The sequence below is a fragment of the Rattus norvegicus genome, chromosome 4 (genome assembly GCF_021556685.1).
Source record: "Rattus norvegicus strain SHRSP/BbbUtx chromosome 4, alternate assembly SHRSP_T2T, whole genome shotgun sequence".
NCBI lineage: Eukaryota > Metazoa > Chordata > Mammalia > Rodentia > Muridae > Rattus > Rattus norvegicus.
The window spans coordinates 52,612,225-52,636,082 of NC_141537.1; the positions used below are offsets into that span (position 1 = coordinate 52,612,225).

Genomic DNA, 23,858 nt, shown 5'->3' on the forward strand with positions numbered 1-23,858 from the left:
GGCCATGCAGGAATAGTGGGGACGCTGCTGTTCTCATTCCTGGATGTCCCAGAACCGTGGGTACAAATCAAGGGCAATGGTCATTGTTTAAATTGAGCTCTGGGGCATTTCACTATAAAGTAGGGTCAATTAAGATGTTTAACTGATGAAAAAGTATCAGAGGTCAAGGATATCTTAAGGAGAATATCAAGTCCCACAAATCCTTTGACAGCCCTTTTCATGGTAGGGAACCATCTAGAAAGAAGACTATACACTATAACGCAAGGGTTCTCTTTTAAAGTGTCAGAGACAAAGTTAAATGAATGTGTGTATCGAAGATTAATAGGTTTTTTTTTTTTGTTTTGTATTGTGTTGGCCTGTTTCTAAACTAAGTGAATTTCATTTGGGTAAAAGGCTCTCATTCTTTAAGTGTTGGGCCTTAACTGAGCATAATTGGAGCCTGTGGCATTTTGGATGCCGAGTTGGATAACACCACTCCGAGTAAACACATCATAATTTGTGTGTGTGTTGATTTGTACATGATCTTAGAGGCTTCCATTAACTTACTTTTATAGGAAGTAGTCTAATTGGAGGAGTGAAAGTTTGCCACTATGCCAGAGTACTATTGTTCTCTTCAATCTTTTATCTGTAATAGGCTATGGTTGCTAACAGTGCATTTTGGGTCATTATTCTCAACTGTTTCTTGACACCTGACAATATTATTTTAAGCTCCAGCCAAGTAGATTTCCAATAATTATATAATGTCTCTCAGCAATGATCTGTTGCTTAAGCTACACAGTCAACCTTACCTTTCAACACATGCTTGATAACCTCTCATTTACTAACTGTAATTGAGGCAAATTCAGCCCTGGCTAATTAGGGGCTCTTAGTACCCCCTCGTATATGCTATTCTCGACGACATACCCATAGAGTCAGGGTTCATTTTCATTTTTAATTAAAGTAATACATATGTGCAACTTTAAAAAAAAACCCAGAATGTTTGAGGACATTGCAATTGTTGTACAAATAACCAGTCCAATGCTCTACTGTGGACGTATAAAAATGAGAATTTCTTGACTAAAATAGATGTTTAAGATTCAGACTGAAAGAATAGGTAACAGGCAATTAAGGCTGTATGTGAATGTTGGCCTTCCTGGGTCTGCTTCGGCTAGCTATGATAATTACTGAAGTCTTCTGAGTTTCAGTGTCTGCAGAGGAGTCAGGGTCTGGAATAGCTTTGAGGTGAAAAAACTTTCTACATTTACTTAGGTGACCAAGACAAAGGCACTGAAGATCTTTAGAAAACAGCCCCACCTTCCAGCGGTGCCTATGTCTTAAGAGGGTCTACTTGCAGAATGGTTTTACCTTGTCGTCCCCCCCACACCATGAAATATGTTATGTTCTCTGGCTAGGAAGAAACGTGACAGAAATAGCATCGACTCACTGCTCTTCTGTTCGACATTTCTGAAAATCACCACATAAGCAAAAAAAAAAAAAAAAAAAAAAGTAAAAGAGAAAGTTGGAAATAAAACATATGCCCATCAACTTAGAGCTCTTCCAAATGGAAGCAGAAGTTGCTAATATGGTTTCAGTATTTTGTACAAGAGCCAGCTGGAGAGATGATAATTTTTCTACCCCTGCAGGGCATCAAAGCTTTTAGAAAATCATTCTCTTCACACATATTAACACATAGCTTATTAAAACAGATGATACTTTTATGGTAAGAAAGGGCCTGGAAACGTAAAGTCAGAGAGGTAAGGTTCACTTTGACCACCCGGTCATACAAACGGCACACGCGGGACTCGACAGACCGTGGTGGAGAGGATGGTGTAGTGGGACCTTCCGCAACTGCACAGCTGAAATGTCACCATGAAGCCCGTGAATTGCTGTTATGAAAACATTTGCAGTGACTTGCATAATTAAACGAAACTGCCAGAAAAGCATTTCTAAAATGCAGAGAAGATGCATGTAAATACACTTCAAGGAATCGGCACTCGGGCAAGCTGTAGGGTTACGTCACTAGCACGGTACCTTTCCCTTTGGGCTGAGAGCTCGTAGTTATGAGTGACCGACAACACTGATACTAAGTCGAGTGCTTTCTTAATTACCTTTACAGTAAACGGATCGGGTATCTACAACCAACCCCCTCATGCCTAGTTCTTATGCTAAAATAAAGACCTTAGTCCTAAGAAAAGTAATCGCATATATTTTTTCACACACACCAATGTTTTAAATCAAGATAAAAATGTTCAGTGACCAGTGGCGGCTACTTACATCAAACAGCTTTTCTATATACATCTCTTCATTGACTTTTTCTCGAAGGATATCCTGGTTTTGCCGAACGAACATAATGTAGGTGTCGGCCAGATCCATCCCTGGTTTCTGTTGTATGGGGAAAAAGCACACAGAAATTAAAAAAAAAAAGTCGTTTCTCATTCCCGAAACTTTGATTTTTAATGATTTTGGGAATTTTGATTTTCAGGAAACGATTTTGATAGCTGTTGAAGTTGTTCACCCCTGTGAAATATGTTTAGACCAGATCAATAATGACTAACACATGTAAACGTTTATCAGCGATCTTTACTACTAAAGGTCACAGCCATTACTGTTAAGATGATTGGGAATACATGGTTGCAAGGCAATGCACAGCTTTTTAGAAGAGGTTTAGTTGACATTTAGTTATTTGTATGTGTGTGGGTATGTGTATGTGCAGTTGAGTGGAGGTACCCTCAGATACCAGAGCTGTTAGACTGTCCTATTGCTGGAGATCACATGCAGTTGTGAGTGGGCCAGCATGGCTGTTGACAAGTAAACTCAGGTTCTCTGAAGGGTAGAATGTAACTTTTAACTGTGGAGAAATCTCTCCAGCTTTCCGTGCATATTTTTTTTCTCAAGAATGAGTATTTTGAAAAGTCAATGTGTCAAGAAGTATAAATGTGATCAAAAGAAAATTTCTTAACAGAAACACTATTTCTTAACTGTAAGTGCTGTACAAGCGACTTTTCCTTACCTGCTATTGGCTCATCGGTGATATGAAAACCACTAATTGTACTAGATTTGTCTCTTTTGAGTATCGTGGGTGCTCAGGAATACACGGTCAGTGTTTATATTAAGGTTAATAAAATACTAAGAAATGGGGAAACATTTAATACAAAGTAAAACAAACCATTTTTTTGGATTTTCTGTTGCTTGCACTCATTAACCTCCAATACTATTTTATTATATTACAGAAGTACAGCGAGGATATGAATAAATTTGTCTTTTATATAGGACCAAAGAGATGAATTAGCTACACTATCTAGCATGTTGTATTTTCTCCTGTTAGAAGGGGCAGGGTAGTTAGCATTATTCCTTCTTGCTATAGACTTAAAAGAAAAGTTAGGATCAGGGTCAAAAGTCTTCATGGCTGCCAAAGAGTTTTCCTTCTCCACTTATCATTAGCTCCTTCTCAAGTTTCATCAGCGAGGCTGACTGATGGAAAGCATTATTTACATCACTTACATCTGGGGTTGACTCACCCTGTATTGAATTATCTGACTAGTGTATATATATATAACATTAGTAAGAACATAATAGTAGGACTGACGGTCAAGTAAGATAAGTTAGACTTACACGGTCTCATGGACATAGGATGTGCTTACAGCCTTCACCAACAGACTCACGTACAGAAGTGAACACGGAGAGAAAATCAGGTCAGAGAGGACATGAGCTTTTTAACTGTTCCCGTGTCTGCAAACGCAGCACACGGTAAAGCTCTGACCAACGGACATGGCAGAGCATCTCTTTGTGAGGGAGAAAGTCTGCTGCTTTCTGCTCTTTTTGAGGATGGCGGATTGATATCGTATATGCCATGGACTGCCTATCTTAAACCATTGTGCTGATAGGTACCAGGTTATTGAATTTCAATGACAAACAGCAGGCTTTTTGTTAGATGATTATTTTTCTGTGCTGTAAAGATAACTGTTTTTTGTTGGTGGTGTTGGTGTGGGTGTTTTGCTTTGTTTGTTTGTTTGAGACAGGGTCCCCTGTGGCCCAGGGAGTCTTGAATCAGCTATGTAGTTGAGGATCACTTCTGATTTCTGTTCCTCTCTGCTTCCATTTTCCAAGTGCTAGAATTAGCGTTGTGCACCACCATGGCAGTTTATGTGGTGCTGGGAACGGGATACAGGGTTTCGTGCCTGCTGGGCAAACATTCTTTCAACTCGGCTCTTCCTCCACCCCTGATAACACACATTCACCTTTAAGTACGGAAAACGAGGCCTCACGAGTTTTTACAGCAGAACTCTGACACAACCAAATTATGTTAAAGTCTAAGATAACTACTTAGACCAATGTCATCCCAAGCCAAGAGTATCCATAAGCAGTGTAGGCAAAAAATGCACTGTCAACCTGGCGGCAGCTGATCACATCCATCCCTTGTTTTTCTGTATAATCCTGAAAACCAGTGTTTGAACATATAAATAACTCCAAGGAGAATGAAAAAAAATATCTAAGTTGCTTTTATTTTGGGGAAATGAAGTTTATACATTAGTTTTCGAAGTGAGGAGGTGGGGGGGGGGTCATTTGCTCAGAGATCACCCGTTGTGGTTCCACAGAGGCTGATGACTCATAGGGTAAGTATTTTCCTCAGTGCCACTCAAGCTTTGTCAAAACACTGAAAAAATGAGAACATTCAGGAGGCATGGGGCCCAGGAATGAAAGTGACAAGAGGCCAGTTTTCTTTACTTACTACTGAGGGAGCTCAGCATGTGAGCTTCATGTAGGTGCTCGCAGACAAGAAGCTATGCCACCCAGAACAGCAAGTCACCAAGCAAAGCTGGCTACACTGGATCTGAAGGGGGGGGGGGGCTTGCCTTTTGTGCATCATGTCTCCCTACCCAAGCCTTTTTTTTTTGTTTTTGTTTTTCTTTAATTTCCACCTCACAAAAGGAAATGGTGCTTAGAAGTTTAATCCAATCAGTCACCCCCCACCCCCCCCGCAGACCCAGTGCAAAGCAAGTTATGGTCACATAGAACGGGGAGTAGTGATGGCTAGCCTGTTTGCTCTCATAGACATCCCTGTGTTCTCGAACTTCATAAAGCACTGTCCGGGAAGAGTTTATCTTCCATCGTCTGAAACCAGCAAACACTTTGCGGCTCAAAACATAAAAGAGTTCTAAGTTTCGGCTCCTCCCTGGCAAACCCCAGCAACGGAATGCTCAAATCTGAACTCCGGAATCGAGTTCCGCCAACTTTGTTGAGTGTGTGGAGAAAGGCTCCTCCGAGTTTGCATTTTCGAAACCGAGTTTTCTTCTCTTTTGGCAAACGAAGGTGCACGTGCTTGGAAAATAAAGCCTGGACTTCTTACCACTCTCATTAGCATTACTCCTTCCTTTATCTCGGCGCTGTTTACCTATTCTTGAAACTGTGACATATGGGAATTTCACACCTAGTGAACATATTTTCATGCAGTTTGTGGCATGAGACTATAATCATTAAAAGAATATACACAAGGAAGAGTGTAACTGCAGCACCTGGTGACACGTTCCAATTAGAGTTATAGTTCTCTGAAACACTTTATCCTTCATTTGGTGTACGAAGGGTAATTATCTCTGATAAGTTGCTGAAAAAGACGCAATTTTCCTTTTAAACAGTTTCTACCTTCGGTAACAAACGTGTTTGGATGGAAGACATTATCGCTGGCTCAGTGCTCCTCTGTGCCAAGGCTCTTGTTGCGTGTGGCAGTGGAATTTACACATTCGGGAAGCCACTGCCTCTAGTTGCACCATTAACTGTTATCTTATGAGTTAATGCTTTAACAAGCTAAGCGCTCTGGTGTTAGCTGTTTGTGTATGGTTTGGAACGTAGATGAAATGAATGTTCGCAACTGCCCTGTGGAGGGGGAGGAGGAGGAAAAGGAGGAGGAGGAAGAAGAGGAAGAGAAGGCAGCCCTAAATTCTCCCACAAGCAGGTGTGTCTTCCGATTCCACCAGAAGAGTACCCTGTGAAACTCCAGTGATGATGGGCTCTCATGCCTAAAAATCAGGAATATTGTATCCTACAGAGCCATGTTTAGAAATCTTTCCTGTGTTGGTAATTAAATTATAGCCTCCTTAATGAATATGAGCACATAACAATTAAAAAACACATGGTGAGCACTCTATTGAGTATAATTCAGGAATATAAAATTATTTTTTTTTTCTTTCTTTCGGAGCTGGGGACCGAACTCAGGGCCTTGTGCTTGCTAGGCAAGCGCTCTACCACTGAGCTAAATCCCCAACTAAAATTACTTTTTTAATCATATTTTCAGTTTAAACCTCTGAGACCTTTGGTTCACTACATACACTTTCCCACCTTATTAGGATGGCTTTCCCAAACATAAAGAATTCCTAAAGTAATTTCCTGATCAGGAAAGGCAAATTTTGGCCATCAAAGCTATAGTACAGGGACATTAAGACATTAAAGATTCCTCCACAAACATGGAGAAATCCGTATCCACGGAGGAGAAATGAGGTTCTGACATCGGTTGCATAAGCAGCTGAATAGATCGGCAAGGGAACGAGTAAGGGTGCACACTCCTGCACTTTTTCCCCCCAAGCATTAATTACTAGTTAACCCAACAAGAGGAGCACACCACTTAAAAAGAGAGAGGAAAAAAGATTCCTTGCTAATTATATGCTGCAAACGCTCTTACTTCCTGCTGCTCTAGCTAATCCCACAGGTGCAGGCATTCACTTCCCCATTCATGGGTAGGTAGGTAAGACGTGGCCGTCATTTTCCACAGCAACAGATTTACATGTGGAAGAAGCTGCTTAACCTTCCACTGGAGGTTAACGATACCCTATGCAAACGCTGTCACCGTGTCTGTTTAACAGGGAGACGCAGTTTTAAAGGTACCCTTCCTGTCTGAAAGATGAACTAGAAGGTACAGTGTAATTGACTTAATTGAAAAGTGCACTTCTCGGATCCTAAAAGAAAAAAAATCCGACACGAACCTCGCTTTAGAGAGACGGTCGTGTGTGAAACTGCTACCCTTGTGTATGGCGTTCTATAGGTTCTGTAGACGGAATCGCCACATTTGGTGCAATGCTACCACTGACAGTGAAAGGCATGGAAGTATGGCTGGGACTCTCTGTGGCCCAGTTCAGGCATGCAAGGCTCGATAATAACCTCAAAACTGATTAATAGGGGACATATAAGTGTCTTGGCAATTGATAAAAAAAAACCCAGCTTTTAACTGTTTAATATATGTATTTACACATCAATTTCTGTTTCTTGCATTCCAGTGAAAAACACTCTACAGCCTTCAAAAGCATTTAGCTTTGAACATATGTTCTCAAAAATTTCAAGACAACAAGTAGTTAAGTATTCCCTCGATGATACCATTAAAAAAAAGAGAGACTTAATTGTTTTATGAAGTAGCGAGATTACATTGCACCTGTGTAGAAAGCCAAAAGGAACAAAGTCAAACCCTTCAAACTAGATTGATGCCAACTTAAGTACTATGTTTATTTGTGGAGCGAGGACTGGCTTGCGGAAGGGGGCAGAGGGAGGAAATTTAAATAACAAAATTTATAAGGATCTGTTTCCTTCAGGACTTTGAAATAGATTTTCTAGTCTTTTTAACTCTACTAATTAACATATGTGAGAGCCTAGGTTCCATCTCTAGCATAACGCACGTCACAACACATGAATGGAAAGAATCTGAATTAAGGATGACACAACACAACCTTAAAACATTTCTTCCAAACGTGAAGAGGCTTGAAGCATATAACAAAATGTTAAGAATGTGGACTTTAGGCAGTCCTGGACTTCAGAGATAGGACATCTTTTGGCTGGGGTGCGTGTGCTCTGAAGGCCTTGTGTGTGCTTCCCTAGCTGTCAATAAGAGTCAAAAGCCTCCCACAAAGTCTGAGAGCACCGGACACTATGAGGTGCTATGTGTAGAGCCACTGTAGTGGAAGTGGTCACACTGGTGTCGCTCAGATGAAAGCCCTGCATCGTTTCTTTTAAGGAGGGACACCATTTATATTCCAGCATGGCTAGACACAGTCACGAGCATGCGTGTGTGCTTATACATCAGCAGTTTTGATCTTTTTCCTGGAGGAAATCTTTCCGAGAAAAGGTCATTTAAAATGTTAGAGGAATAGCCTGGCTGAGGCACCCTGAGCTCGTCCCCTTCGGTGTCTGCCTGCTCACTGGTGTGGCTCTTGTTCAGGTCCTGTTTAGGCAGCCATGTTGAAAAGTCAAAGAACTACAAGCAACCAAGGAATGCTGACGGCTGGAGAAACCGGCCTCCCAGGGAAGAGCCCACCAACCGATTATCCAATATCAACTGGTCAGCCCTGAGATCATATACATACAGCCAGCATATGGACTGAGCAGGGTGTATTTATATACTTAGGAACACATGCACACAGAGAAGGTTTTATATATGTATACACACACACACACACACACACACACACACACACACACACACCTGTGAACACACAGGTCCTGCCAGGGAAGGGGTGTTCCCCAACTCCTGCCTGGCTCTCCCTCTGTTGTAAAGGACTTAATGTTTAGGTGACCTCATCTAAATAATATACCCTATCAGAAACACATATGTGAAAAAAGAGGAACACAGTGTCAGTGCTTGATAGAAATGTATGTATACATATATGTATATTTTATACACACATATATGGAGCACTGACATTTTATGTATGCACATACACTGACAGCTTTTTATATGTATGTACATGTATATATGCATGTACCTATGTATATACACACATATATTTGTATGTGTGTATGCATGTGTGTTCTACTGCACATGAATACTAGTATTCTAGTATTCTTTTCCAAGAACTATCAACCTATCTTTTTTTCCAGTCAGGGTGAGTCACTACCTCTGTACATGGGTTTTTCATAGGTGTTCTGGAAAAGAAAACTGAGGAATTCATGCTTGCATGGTAAACAGTTTACTAAGATCTTGCCCCTGCCCCTGATCGCAGATATTTCAAATATGCCCTACATTTACAAAGCAAGCTAGCAGTTGATGGTGGTGATGCCTGCTGGTAGGATTTGCTGAAGAAGGCAGAGGCAGGAGGATCACGAGTTTGAGGCCAGCCTGGGCTATACAAAGTAAGCTAGCATACAACTTGGATCTTCATAATGGCCCCACAAAGTGGCACAGAGATGACATTAGTATCCTCAGTGCCAAGAAAGAAAAATGGAAGCCACAGGTGTGGCACTGACAGTGGCCTAAAGAGGAACCTGAAACCAGATGCTGGACTTTATGTCATTTGTGATCCAGAGCTAAGTTTAAACCACATTTGGGGAGCTTTAAAATTCCACATGTGTGGCAATGAGCATAAAGCGGGAATGTTAGAAAGAATTGCTACTGAAGAGAACGCTGATGGTAAACTGGGTGTCTTGTCTCTTACGTTCAGTTCCTTTCAGGATAAACACACTCCCCCAGTCCCCTTTTATCCTCACAATCTACTGTTTCCAAGTTTCTTGGATGAGACCCTTAACTCTTATAGCCACTTTCTACAGGAAAGTTAAAAAGGTATGCTGTTTGTAAATGACTTCTGTTACCTGTCCCTGGCCATACAGCTAGCACCCATGAACACCGATTTTGTAGAATGTAGCCACTAGATTTTATTTTCTAATCAATGGTAATGTATGATAATAACTAACATTTACTGAGTACTAATTGCACTCTAGGAAGCCTGGGAAGTACTTACTCACAATAAGCCTGTAAGAGGTATAATTATATCTTCATTTAATAGACAAAGAAATTGGTGCCCAGGGTTACACTGATATTATAAGCAGAGTGTTGGAGGGAGAAGCCAGGCACAGGCAGTCTGGCTCCCCTAAGGAACCACGCTATTTGATTTAAAAAAAAATTCCCTGCATAATTGCTTTAAATGGTACTTTACAAAGGCTTTTATTTATTACTTCACTTCGTATGTTTGCTGTGTGTGCATGCTCCTGAGAATGACTGGGGCTGCTGACTGCCATCGTGTTCCTGTGGAGGTCAGGGGACAGTGGTGGGCACCGGTTCTCACCCTCACGACCTTATTTGAGGCATGGTCTCTCTTTTGGTGTTCACTGCTGGATTTGCCAGGCTAGCCCCCATTCTTCTGGGGACTTTCATCTCTGTCTCTGTCCTGCTGTAGGAATGCTGAGATTGGACATAAGCTAGATCATATCTGGCTTTATGTTGGTTCTAGGGATCCGGATTGAACCCAAGTCCCCACACTTGAGAAATAAGTGCTTTTACCGACTGGGGTGTAGCCTAGCCTCCCATCCCTTTCTAATTATCATTTTATTACATCTTAGCTTATTTATAGTGTATGCATGTGTTTATGTGTATATGTGCGGGGTGTGTGCACGCATGTGTGCAGGTCAGAGGACAACTTTTGGGAGCTGGTTCTTTCCCACACTATCTGTAATCTGAGGATTAAACTCAAGTCATCTGGCTTGATGCCAGCTGCCTTAACCACCGAGTCACCTTGTTACCCTTCCTGCCACTGAAAACGTACAGTGCTTTTAGCTACATCTTACCTATGCCATAGGTTGACATACATTTTATTTTTAAAGGATTTTTTAAAAAACATTAATGTACATGTGCGGGTGTGTGTGTGTGTGTGTGTGTGTGTGTGATATGTGTGTGTGAGTGTTTTGAGGTCAGAGGAAACATGGCAGGGGGAGTTCTTTTCTTTTTCCATGTAGGTTTTAGTGACTGGATTCAGGATTTTGGGGTCAGTGGCAAGTCATCTCTCCACCCTCACTTGTCAATTTTTTAAAGTTTAACTCATCAGTTCCTTCCATAGACTATGATTTCGGTGTTGTATTTTAGATATTCGCCACTAAACCCAAGGCCCTTTATATTTTCTTTTATATTTTCCTTTGAAGGATACATACATTTGTTATTTGTATATGGTTCTATGATGTCTTGGTTTTTTATAAAAATGGGGCGAGTACCTCCTTTTCTCAATGGATTTTTCTTAAAAGACTAGTTCAGATAGATAAACTTGCTGGGTCATGAGCATAAATAATAATAATACTAGCAGAACATCATAATTTTAAAATTAATAGATGTTTGCAATAAAATCCCAAGGTCCAGATCTGAGGGAAATATGCATCCACTGGCAATTGGTCCTGGACAGGACACCTCTATGAAACAGATAGCTCTGTTCCAAGGAGTAACTTGATTGGGTAGTGACTATGACACCTGCAAATCATCTAAGACAGTGGTAGGTATGTTGAGGAACTTGGGAATGGCCACATAACATTGCTTAATTTAGCATGTCTACATACTAATTTATCCTCAGACTCTGAGCTGATGGAGGTTTGGGATGCACAGTTTCATTAAGAATGCCAATGGTCGCAATCCAGTCACCATCTGTGCCCCAGAGCTAAGGCTGTGCCACAGCTCTTCTTACCCAAATCCCTCCCAGAGTGCTGACATACCTAAGATAACAGGCTCATAGGCTCACAGGAGGGACAAGCTCCAGTCAGAGACAGTAAAACTAGTTAACACCATATGTAACCAGATGGTGAGAGTCAAGCACAAGAACATAAGCAATAGAAACCAAGGCTACTGGGCATCATCAGAACCCAGTTCTCCCAATGTAGCAAGTCCTGGATACCCCAACACATTAGAAAACCATTTAAAATCACATCTGATGATAATGACAGAGGACTTTAAGAGGGACATATATAACTCCCTTAAAGAACTACAGGAGAACACAGGTAAATACATAGAAGCACTTAAAGAGGAAACACAAATATCCCTTAAAGAATTGCAGGAAAACACAAACAAATAGGTGAAGGAATTAGAAAAAAAAAAACCCAAACATTCAGGATCTAAAAATGGAAATAGAAACAACAAAGAAAGCATAAAGGGAGGCAACCCTGGAGATAGAAAACCTAGGAAAGGACTTCAGGCCCGAGACCAGAGGTAAGACCAACTTTTCTGCTCCAAGTGACCTGCCTGGTGGACTCAGGACACACAAAGACAAAATTCCTCTGGGACCAAACACTTCCAGTTTCTAGCTGGCGCTTGGACCTTGCTGATCCTGGCCCAAAGCTCCCTGCCCCCAAACCCCATGGGAGAAAGAGAGCAGATCACCCAGAAGTGTGGACAATCCTGAGACTGCAGAGCAGGACAGGCTGCCACTTCTTTGTCTACATCCTTGGCCCAAGAGGAAACTATATAGTGCCTCTGGGCGTGGGAAGATTGTAGCAGTCAAGCTGCAGGAGCTCTGTGGTCCAGACTATGCTTGGATCTGAAAGGACCTGCTCAAACAGCTCCCTGCACCCAAATCCCGTGCTGGGGAGAGTTTGACCTTCACAGGGGCAGACGCGCCTGGGAAACCAGAGGAGAATATTCTCTGCCCACATTTCTGACTCTAGAGGAAAACACCTAGCACCATCTGGGCCCCCTGCGCACAGGGACCTAGGAGAAGTAGGGGCAGGCCCTTCTGGTTTCCGCACACAGGGACAGCTGAAAGCCGGTGGACAGGAACGACTACACGTCTGAGAGCAGAGCACTCTGTTCCCATAACTGGCTGAAAAAAAACAAGAAAACAGGTCTACAGCACTCCTGACGCACAGGCTTATAGGAAGGTCAAGACAATGTCAGAAATAGCAAAACAAGTAACACCAGAGACAACCTGATGGTGAGAGGAAAGCACAGGAACCCAAGCAACAAAAACGAGACTACATGGCATCATCAGAGCCCAATTCTCCCACCAAAGCAAACACTAAATATCCAAACACACCAGAAAAGCAAGATCTAGATTTAAGATCACATTTGATCATGATGATGGAGGACTTCAAGAAGACATAAAGAACTCCCTTAGAGAAATGCAGGAAAAAACAAGTAAACAAGTAGAAGCCCTTAGAGAGGAAACACAAAAATCCCTGAGAGAATTACAGGAAAACACAATCAAACAGGTGAAGGAATTGAAAATGGAAATAAAGAAAGCACAAAGGGAGACAACCCTGGATATAGAAAACCAAAGGAAGAGACAAGGAGCTGTAGATACAAGCATACAAACAGAATACAAGAGATAGAAGAGAGACTCTCAGGAGCAGAAGATTCCATCAACACAACTGTCAAAGATAATGTAAAACAGAAAAAGCTACTGGACCAAAACATACAGGAAATCCAGGACACAGTGAGAAGACCAAACCTAAAGATAATAGGTATAGAATAGAGTGAAGATTCCCAACTTAAAGGGCCAGTAAATATCTTCAACAAAATTATAGAAGAAAACTTCCCTAACCTAAAGAAAGAGATGCCCGTGAACATACAAGCAACCTACAAAACTCCAAATGGACTAGACCAGAAAAGAAATTCCTTCTGTCACATAATAATCAAAACACCAAATGCACAAAACAAAGAAAGAATATTAAAAGCAGTAAGGGAAAAATGTCAAGTAACATAATAGAGGCAGACCTATCAGAATTACACCAGCTTCTCAACAGAGACTCTGAAAGCCAGAAGATCCTGGGCAGATGTCATACAGATCCTAAGAGAACACAAATGGCAGCCCAGGTTATTATATCCAGCAAAACTATCAAATAACATAGATGGAGATACCAAGATATGCCATGACAAAACCAAATTTATACAGTATCTTTCCACAAAGCCATCCCTACAAAGGAGAATAGATGCAAAACTCTAACACAAGGAGGGAAACTACACCCTAGAAAAAGCAAGGAAGTAATCTTTCAACAAACCCAAAGAAGATAGCAACACAAACATAATTCTACCTCTAACAACAAAAATAACAGAAAGAAACAATTACTTTTTCTTAATATCTCTTAATATCAGTGAACTCAATTCCCCAATAAAAAGACATAGACTAACAGACTGGATTCCTGAACAGGACCCAACATTTTGCTGCATACAGAAAAATGCACCTTGGTGACAAAGATAGACAGCGTAAAAGGCTGGAAAAAAATTTTCCAAGCAAATGATTCCAAGGAAAAAGCTGGGGTAGCCAGTCTAATATGGAATAAAATGAACTTTCAACCAAATGTTATCAAAAAAGATAAGGAAGGACATTCCATAATTATAAAAAAAAATCTAACAAGATGAACAATCAATTCTGAATATCTATGCTGCAAATGCAAGGGTACCCACATTCATAAAAGAAACTTCAGTAAAACTCAAAGTACATATTGTACCTCACACAATAATAGTGGGAGACTTCAACACCCACTTTCATCAATGGACAGATCATGGAAACAGAAACTAAACAGAGACTCAGTGAAACTAACAGAAGTTATGAACCAAATGGATTTAACAGATATATGTAGAACATTTCTTCCCAAAACAAAAGAATATACCTTCTTCTCAGCACCTCACGGTACCTTCTTCAAAACTGACTATATAATTGGTCACAAAACAGGCCTCAACAGATACCAGAAGATTGAAATGATGATCCCATTGCATCCTATCAGATCGTCATAGATTAAGGCTTTTCTTCAATAACAGTAGAATTTCCACATATACCCAGAAGCTGAACAATGCTCTATTCAATGACAATTTGGTCAAGGAAGAAATAAAGAAATTAAAGACGTCCTAGAATTTAATGAAAATGAAAGGCACAACATACCCAAACTTATGGGATACAATGAAAGCAGGGCTAAGAGAAAAACTCATAGCTCTGAGTACCTCTAAAAACTGGAGGGAGCATACCTTAGCAGTTTGACAGCACACCTGAAAACTCTAGAACAAAAAGAAGCAAATACACCCGAGAGGAGTAGATGGCAGGAAATAATCAAACCCAGAGCTGATATCAACCAAGTAGAAACAAAAAGAACTATGCAAAGAATCAACAAAACCAGGAGCTTGATCTTTGAGAAAATCAGCAAGATAATTAAGCCCTTAGCCAGACTAAACAGAGGGCACAGAGAGAGAATCCAAATTAACAAAATGAGAAATGAAAAGGGAGACAGAACAACAGAAACCAGGAAAACTAAAAAAAAAATCATAAGATCCTACTACAAAAAACCTATCCTCAACAAAACTGGAAAATCTGAATGAAATATACAATTTTCTAGACAGACACCAGGTTCCAAAGTTAAATCAGAATCACATCAACCATCTAACCCGTCTCATAGCCTATTTCTATAGAAATAGAAGCCTCCATTAAGAGTCTCCCAAACAAAAAACAAAAACCATCCCCCCAAAACAAAACAAAATAAAATACCATCCCAGAACCAGATGGGTATAGTGCAGAATTCTATCAGCCCTTCATAGAAGACGTAATAACAATCCTCTTCGAAGTGTTCCACAGAACAAAAAGAGAAGGAAGGCTACCCAATTTGTTCTATGAAGCTACAATTATGCTTATACCCAAATCAAAGACTCAACAAAGAAAGAGAACTTCAGACCAAATACTCTTATGAATATCAATACAGAAATACTCGATAAAATTCTTGTAAACTGAGTAAAAAAAAACACATCAAAACGATCATCCAACATGATCAAGTAGACTTCATCCCAGGGATGCAGGGATGGCCCAAAACACAGAAATCCATCATTGTAATCCACTATGTAAACAAACTCAAAATAAAAACCACAGGTCATCTCATTAGATGCTAAGAAAGCATTTGACAAATTACAACACCCCTTAATGGGGAAAGTCTTGGAAAGATCAGGAATTCGAGGCCCATACCTAAACATAGTAAAAGCCATATACAGCAAACCATTAGCTAACATCAAACTAAATGGAGAGAAACTTGAAGCAATCCCACTAAAATCAGGGACTAGACAAGGCTGCCCACTCTCTCCCTACTTATTCTATATAGTACTAGAAATCCTAGGCAAAGCAATTAGAGAGCAAAAGGAGATCAAAGGGCTAAAAATTGGAAAGGAAGAAGTCAAAATATCACTATTTGTAGACAATAAGATAGTATACTTATGTGATCCCCCCAAATTCCACCAGAGAACTCCTAAACCTGATAAAGAACTTCAGCAAAGTGTCTGGGTATAAAATTAACTCAAATAAATCAGTAGACTTCCTCTACTCAAAGGATAAACAGACTGGGAAAGAAATTAGTGAAATGACACTCTTCACAATAGCAAAAAGTAATATACAATACTTCAGTGTGACTCTAACCAAGCAAGTGAAAAATCTGTATGAACAGAACTTCAAGTTTCTGAAGTAAGAAATTGAAGATCTCAGAACATGGAAAGATCGCCCATGCTCATGGACTGGGAGGATTAATATAGTAAAACTGGCCATCTGCTGAAAACAATCTACAGATTCTATGCAATCTCCATCAAAATTACAACTCAATTCCTCATAGAGTTAGAAAGAGCAATTTGCAAATTCATTTGGAATAACAAAAACACATGATAGTGAAAAAGTATTTTCAACAATAAAAGAACTTCTGGGGGAACCACCATCCCTGATCTCAAGCTGTATTACAGAGTAATTAATAGTGATAAAAACTTCTTGTATTTGTACAGAAGCAGGCAGGTAGATCAATGGAATAAAATTGAAGATGTAGAAATGAACCCACTATGGTAATTTGATTGTGGACAAAGGAGCTAAAACCATCCAGTGGAAAAAGGACAGTATTTTTAACAAATGGTGCTGGTTCAGTTGGTAGTCACTATGTAGAAGAATGCAAACAGATCCATTCTTATTGCTTTCTACAAAGCTCAAGTTCAAGTGGATCAAGGGCCTCCACATAGAACTAGATACAATGAAATTAACAGAAGAAAAAATGGGGAAAAGCCTAGAACATATGGGTCTAGGGAAAAATTTCCTGAACAGAATACCAATGGCTTATGCTCTAAGATCAACAATAGACAAGTGGGATCTCATAAAATTGCAAAGCTTCTGTAAGGCAAAGGACACTGTCAATAGGACAAATCTCTTGTCAAACAACAGATTGGGAAAAGATCTTTACCAATCCTACATCTGATAGAGTGATAATATCCAATGTACAAAAAGAACTCTAGTAGTTAGACTCCAGAGAATCAAATAACCCTATTGAAATTGGAGTATAGAGCTAAACAAAGAATTCTCAACTGAGGGATATGGAATGGCTATGAAGCACCTAAAGAAATGGTCAACATCCTTAGTCATCAGGGAAATGCAAATCAAAACAACCCTGAGATTCCACCTCACACCAGTGAGAATGGCTAAGATCAAAAACTTAGGTGGCAGTAGTTGCAGGCCAGGATATGGAAAAAGAGGAACACTCCTCCATTGTTGGTGGGATTGTAAGCTGGTACAACTACTCTGGAAATCAGTCTGGAGATTCCTCAGAAAACTGGACATAGTACTACCTGAGGACTCAGTTATACCACTCCTGGGCATATACCCAAAAGATTCTTCAACATATAACAAGGACACGTGCTCCACTATGTTCTTTGCAGCCTTATTTATAATAACCTGAAGCTGGAAAGAACCCAGATGCCCTTCACAGAGGAATGGATACAGAAAATGTGGTACATTTATACTTAGCTATTAAATACAATGACTTCATGACATCCTTAGGCAAACTATAAAATATCATCCTGAGTGAGGAAACCCAGTCACAAATCAACACACATGATATATACTCACTGATAAGCGGATTTTAGCCCCAAACCTTGGAATACCCAAGATACAATTCACAAATCACATGAAGCTCAAGAAGGAAGACCAAAATGTGGATCCTTCAGACCTTAGAAGGCAGAACAAAAATACTCACAAGAGGAAATGTGGAGCAGAGACTGTAGGAAAGGACACCCAGAGACTGCCTCACCTGGGGATCCTGCCCATATAACATATAGCCACTAAACCCAGACAATAATGCAGATGCCAAGAGGTGCATGCTGACAGGAGCCTAATATAGCTGTCTCCTGAGAGGCTCTGCCAGAGCCTGACAAATACAGAGGCAGATACTTGCAACCACTGAACTGAGAACAGGATCTACAATGAAGGAGTTAGAGAAAAGACTGAAGGAGCTGAAGGGGTTTGCAACCCTGTAAGAACAAAAATACCAACCAACCAGAGCTCCCAGGGACTAAACCACCATCCTAAGAGAACACAGGTATGGACCTATGGCTTCTTCCATACATGTAGCAGAGGATGGCCTTGTTGGGCATCAATGGGAGGAGAAGACCTTGGTCCTGTCAAGGCTGGATGATCCAGTGTAGGGAAATGTCAGGGTTGGAAGGTGGGAAGGAGTCAGTGGGTGGGTGAGGGAATTCCCTCATAGAGGCAGGGGTTAGGAGTAGGGGATAGGATTTTTCTGAAGAGGAAACCGGGAAAGGGTGTTATATTTGAAATGTAAATAAATAAAATATCCAACTTAAAAATTTTAAATATTAAAAAAGAAAAAGAATGCCCATGGTCTGATTCATTCTAAACACAATCTTCACAGTGGTTTCAGTGAATACTTAAGGGATTTTAATCCTAATAATATGAATTATTCAGATAATAAGTGCAATTGAATAGCACTGATGCTCTTGGGGAGAGGAGTGGTGATAAAGATCAGCATGTATTTTAAGGACTTCCCTGATGAAGAAATGGCAGAAATAGGATTGATAGGCATCCTTCATGGAAATGCAGGTCAGTCTATGATGCTGAAGAGGAGGCTGCCTAACCGCCAGTTTGCAATCACTGAAATAGCTAAAGAGACCTCAGAGATTCTTTGAGGAAGATGTCAAAGGATGACCCTTTTGCTCTGAGGAGAATGAATTAAGCACTTTCTGCCTCTCTCAGCTAACATTTTATGAAGTAACGACCATCTAGTTCATAGTCAAATTGAAAGCTTCAAAAACTCCAGAGACACAAATACTTATGATATCCTATCCTACTGAAATACAAGATACAAAAAAATTCATGATATGAGATGCATAAGTAGTCCAATGAAGTGCACACGTGTGTATGAATGCCTGCCTTTCTGGAGACAAAATATAAAACCTTCCCCTTAACTCTCCCACTCTCACCTTTATGCATGTATTTATTTCTCAGCACTGACTCTAAGTACCAGCGGACAGAGTGCAAAGCCTTCTTGAGAGTCATACTGTAAGTAAAAGATTCCAAAGAAGCCTCAGCAAATGGAGGGAGCACCCAGTTATACATCCCCATGCCTTATCCCTGCATGGCATGTCCAACTGGGGCGTGGCCAGCAGAGGTGAACCATGCTCTGTCCCCAAGCTCTAACCACAGACTCACTGTTCTGCCTCCCTTTCCAGGGGAGTCTTTGGGAGGGGCCTCAGGAAGATTTGGTTCTACCTGGAGCACAGCAAGCACAGGTGAGCTGCATGCTGTGCCCTGAGATCCATTGTGAGAACCAAGGCTTTGCCTGGTTCCCCAAAGGGTCCAGTTGGCATCAGGAACATCCAGCCAACACCAGGGACAACCAGATGGCTAAAGGCCAGCTTACAAACATAACCAACAAAAGACAGAAGGATATAGCAGCACCAGGGCCCAGCTATCCTAATACAGCAAGCCTTGGATATCCTAACACAGCCAAAGCATAAGAAGGTGACCTTAAAAATACAATCTTATAAAGATGATAAAAAGCCTTCAAAGAGGAAATGAAAGAATCCCTTAACGAAATACAGGAAAATACAATTAAACTGGCGAAGGAAATGAATAAATCCAATGGGCACTTGACATTTTACAAAGAAGCCAAAACCATACAGTGAAAAAAGAGAAAGTATCTTCAACAAATGGTGCTGGTAAAACTCGATGTCTGCATGTAGAAGAATACAAATAGATCCATATTTATCACGCTGTACAAAACTCAGGTCCAAGTGGATCAAAGACCTCAACATAAAACTGGATACACTAAATCTAACAGAAAAGAAAGTAGGGAACAGTGTTGAAATAATTGGTAAAGGAGCCAACTTTCTGAATAGAACACCAACAGCTCAGGCACTAAGATCAACAATTAATAACTGGGATCTAATGAAACAGAAAAGCTTCTACAAGGCTAAGGACATCCTTAATAGGACAAAATGGCAGCCTACAGAATGGGAAAAGATCTTCACTAACCCTATTTCAGACAGAAGACTAATATCCAAAATATACAAAGAACTCAAGAAATCAAACAGCAACAAGCTAAGTAACCCTATCGCCCTGTACAAAACTCAAGTCCAAGTGGATCAAGGACCTCCACATCAAACCAGATACACTTAAACTAATGGAAGAAAAAGTGGGGAAGAGTCTCGAATACATGGGCACTAGGGAAAATTCCCTGAACAAAACACCAATAGCCTATGCTCTAAGATTAAGAATCGACAAATGGGATTTCATAAAATTGCAAAGCTTCTGTAAGGCAAAGGTCAGTGTCATTAGATCTCTACAATACCTACATCCCATAGAGGGCTAATATCCAATATATACAAAGAACTCAAGAAGTTAGACTCCAGAGAATCAAATAGCCCTATTAAAAATGGGGTACAGAGCTAAACAAAGAATTCTCAAATGAGGAATATTGAATGGCTGAGAAGCACCTAAAGAAATATTCAACATCCTTAGTCATCAGGGAAATGCAAATCAAAACAACCCTGAGATTCCACCTCACACCAGTCAGAATAGCTAAGATCAAAACTCAGGTGACAGCAGATGCTGGCGAGGATGTGGAGAAAGAGGAAGACTCCACCATTGTTGGTGGGATTGCAAGCTGGTACAACCATTCTGGAAATCAGTCTGGAGGTTCCTCAGAAAATTGGACATAGTACTACCTGAGGACCCAGCTATAACACTCCTGGGCATATACCCAAAAGATTCTCTAACATATAACATGGACACATGCTCTATTATGTTCACAGCAGCCCTATTTATAAAAACCAGAAGCTGGAAAGAACCCAGATGTCCTTCAACAGAGGAATGGATACAGAAAATGTGGTACATTTACACAATGGAGTACTACTCAGCTATTAAAAACAATGGCTTCATGAAATTCATAGGCAAATGGATGGAACTAGAGTATATCATCTTGAGTGAGGTAACCTAATCACAAAAAAACACACACATGGTGTGCACTCACTGATAAATGGATATTAGCCCAAAAGCTTGTATTACTCAAGATATAATCCACAGACCACATGATGCTCAAGAGGTAGGACAACCAAAGTAAGTCCTTCTTAGAAGTGGGAACAAAAATATTCACAGGAGGAAATACAGAGATAAAGTTTGGAGCAGAGACTGAAAAAATGGCCATCCAGAGACTGCCCCACGTTGGGATCCAGCCCATATACATACAGCCACCAAACCCAGATAATATTGCAGATGCTAAGAAGTGCAGGCTGACAGGAGCCTGATATAGCTGTCTCTTGAGGGGCTCTGCCAGAACCTGACAAATACAGAGGCAGATGCTTGCAGCCAACCATTGAACTGAGAACAGGGTCTCCAATGGAGGAGTTAGAGAAAGGATTGAAGGAGCTGAAGGAGTTTGCAACCTCATAAGAACAATACCAACCAATCAGAGCTCCCAGGGACTAAATCACCATCCAAAGAGTACACATGAACAGACCCCTGGATCCAGCTGCATATGTAGCAGAGGATGGCCTTGTTGAGCATCAATGGGAGGAGAAGCCTTTGGTCCTGCCAAGGTTCGATTCCCCAGTGTAGAGGAATGTCAGGGCAGGGAGCCTGTAAGGGTTGGGTGGGTGTGGGGGAATACCCTCATAGAAGCAGGGGGAGAGGGGATTGGCTAGGGGCTTTCTGGAGGGGAAATCGGGAAAGGGGATAACATTTGAAATGTAAATAAAAATTTATTAAAAAATTAGGGTACAGAGGTAAACAGAGAATTTTCTAACGGCTAAGAAGCACCTAAAGGAATGTTCAGTGCTCTTAGTCATCAGGGAAACACAAATCAAAACGAGTTGGAGAATCCACCTATACACTGTAGAATGACTAATAGCAAAATGTTAGGCGACAGCATGTGCTGTCGAGGATGTGGAGCAATGGAAACACTCCTCCATTGCTGGTGGGAGTGCAAACTTGTACAACCACTTTGGAAGTGTATTTGGCAGGTTCTTAGAAAATTGGGAATAGATCTACCTCAAGACCCAGTTATATTACTGTTGGGTACATGTCCAAAAGATGTTCCACCATACCAGAACTCTACTATGTTCATTCACAGCAGTTTTATTTTTAGTAGCCAGAAAGTGGAAACAACACAGTGGCATACTACTCAGCCATTAAAAACAAGGACATCATAAAATCTGCAGGCTACTGGATGGAACTAGGAAACATCATCTTGAGTGAAGTAACCTAGACCCAGAAAGACATGTATTGTATGTACTCACTAAGTGGGCAGTAGCCATAAAGTACAGGATAACCATTGCTATAATCCACAGACCCAAAAAACTAAGTTACAACCATGGGCCAAGGGAGGATGCTTGATTCTCACATAGAAGGGGGCATAAAATAGACATTGGAAGTGAATGGACAAAGGGAAGTGGATGGGACAGGGGACAAAGAGGGGGATGGGGTGAAGATCAGGTATGGGGAGAAATGGCTTGAGGAGGTTGGAGGGGGTGGTAGAGAGAAGGAAAATCAGTAGGGAGAATTTCTGGAGTTAGCATGAGTCCTGGGACAGGGGAGGCTCCTGGGAGGATATGGGTGTGACTCTAGTTAAGACTCCTAGCACAGGGGATATGGAGCCTGAAATGGCCACCTGCTATAGCCAGGTAGGGCTTTCAGAGGGGCAAGGGGAACACCAAGCCACCCACAAACTCCTTGACCCAAAATTAGCCCTGCCTATAAGATGCCTAGGGAAATGGCCAAGCAATGATGGGCCCAACCTGAGACCTACCCCATGGGAGAAAGTCAACCCATGATTCTGTTAATGATACACTGCTATGCTTGCAGATAGGGGCCTGGCATAACTCTCTTCTGAGGTACTTCATCCAGTAGCTGATGAAAACAGATACAGAGACCACAGCCAAGCATTAGGAGGAGCTCAGGGAGTCCTGTAGGAGAGTCATGGGAAGGATTGTGGGACCCAGAGGAGTCTAAGACTCTACAGGAGGACCTACAGAGCCAACTAACCTGGGCCCGTGGGTTCTCACAGAGGCTGAACTAACACCAAAGAGCATGTATAGTTTGGACCTAGGCATCTTACACATACATAGTAGATATGCAGCTTGGTCTTCATGTGGGTCCCCTAACGATTGGATCAGAGTCATCTCTGACATGGACTCCGTTGCCCAGAGGATGCCTTTGGATCTCTTTCCCCTACCTGGGCTGCCTTGTCTGCTCAGTGGGAGAGGATGCACTTAGTAACGATGCTACTTGAGGTGCTAGTACCAGCGCTGGTACCAGGGGTGGGAGCGTGTGCCCCTTTTCTGAGGAGGGGGGAAGGGGTCAGAGGAATAGAGGAGTTGTAAGGTGGGACTGAGAGGGGAAGAGGGAGGGGGCTGCGACCAGGATATAAAGTGAATAAATACATTAATTTCAAAAGATATTATGACATTAGTCATACCGGTGACGAGATGCATGTAAGCATTCTAAAACTAAGCCACCTATAGCCATTGTTCAAGGATTCTAAGCAGTCGTGCCAATCACAACTCACATCAGTGCTCCACTCTGAGGATGCTCAGGCACAGGGATATCTAGGATTTGCTAGGTTTAAGGACATTTGCCACGCTCTAATTGTGCAAAAATTGATAACATACGCTTGAAATCATAATTAGGTTAGCCTATGCTTTAATTATCTATAGCCCATATATTTGAATGTGATAGTAATAGAATTCAAAACCCAAGTTAACTCAGTACATCTTAAAAACACAATCCTAAATTGGTTTATGGGTTTATTCCATGATTTCATACATTATTTCCAAAGAGGTCTTTGAAAAATCCAGTGTTTAAACAAGTTACAATTGACCTGCTAAGTTTGTTTTTACAAACAGAGTTTACTGAACCTTT

The 23,858-nt window shown here is 41.1% G+C and overlaps 1 protein-coding gene across 14 annotated transcripts in view; it reads right to left on the reverse strand.

The window, feature by feature from the left end:
* Positions 1-23,858, reverse strand: part of Cadps2 (calcium dependent secretion activator 2) — a 535,166-nt gene that overhangs the window by 23,386 nt on the left and 487,922 nt on the right. For all 14 annotated transcript variants that reach the window (XR_015685524.1, XR_015685523.1, XR_015685522.1 and 11 more), the window contains 1 exon segment: positions 2,254-2,361. Coding sequence is in view for 10 of the 14 variants with exons in the window: in XM_087657185.1 (XP_087513311.1) it covers positions 2,254-2,361 (108 nt within the window). In the remaining 4 variants the exon portion in view is untranslated.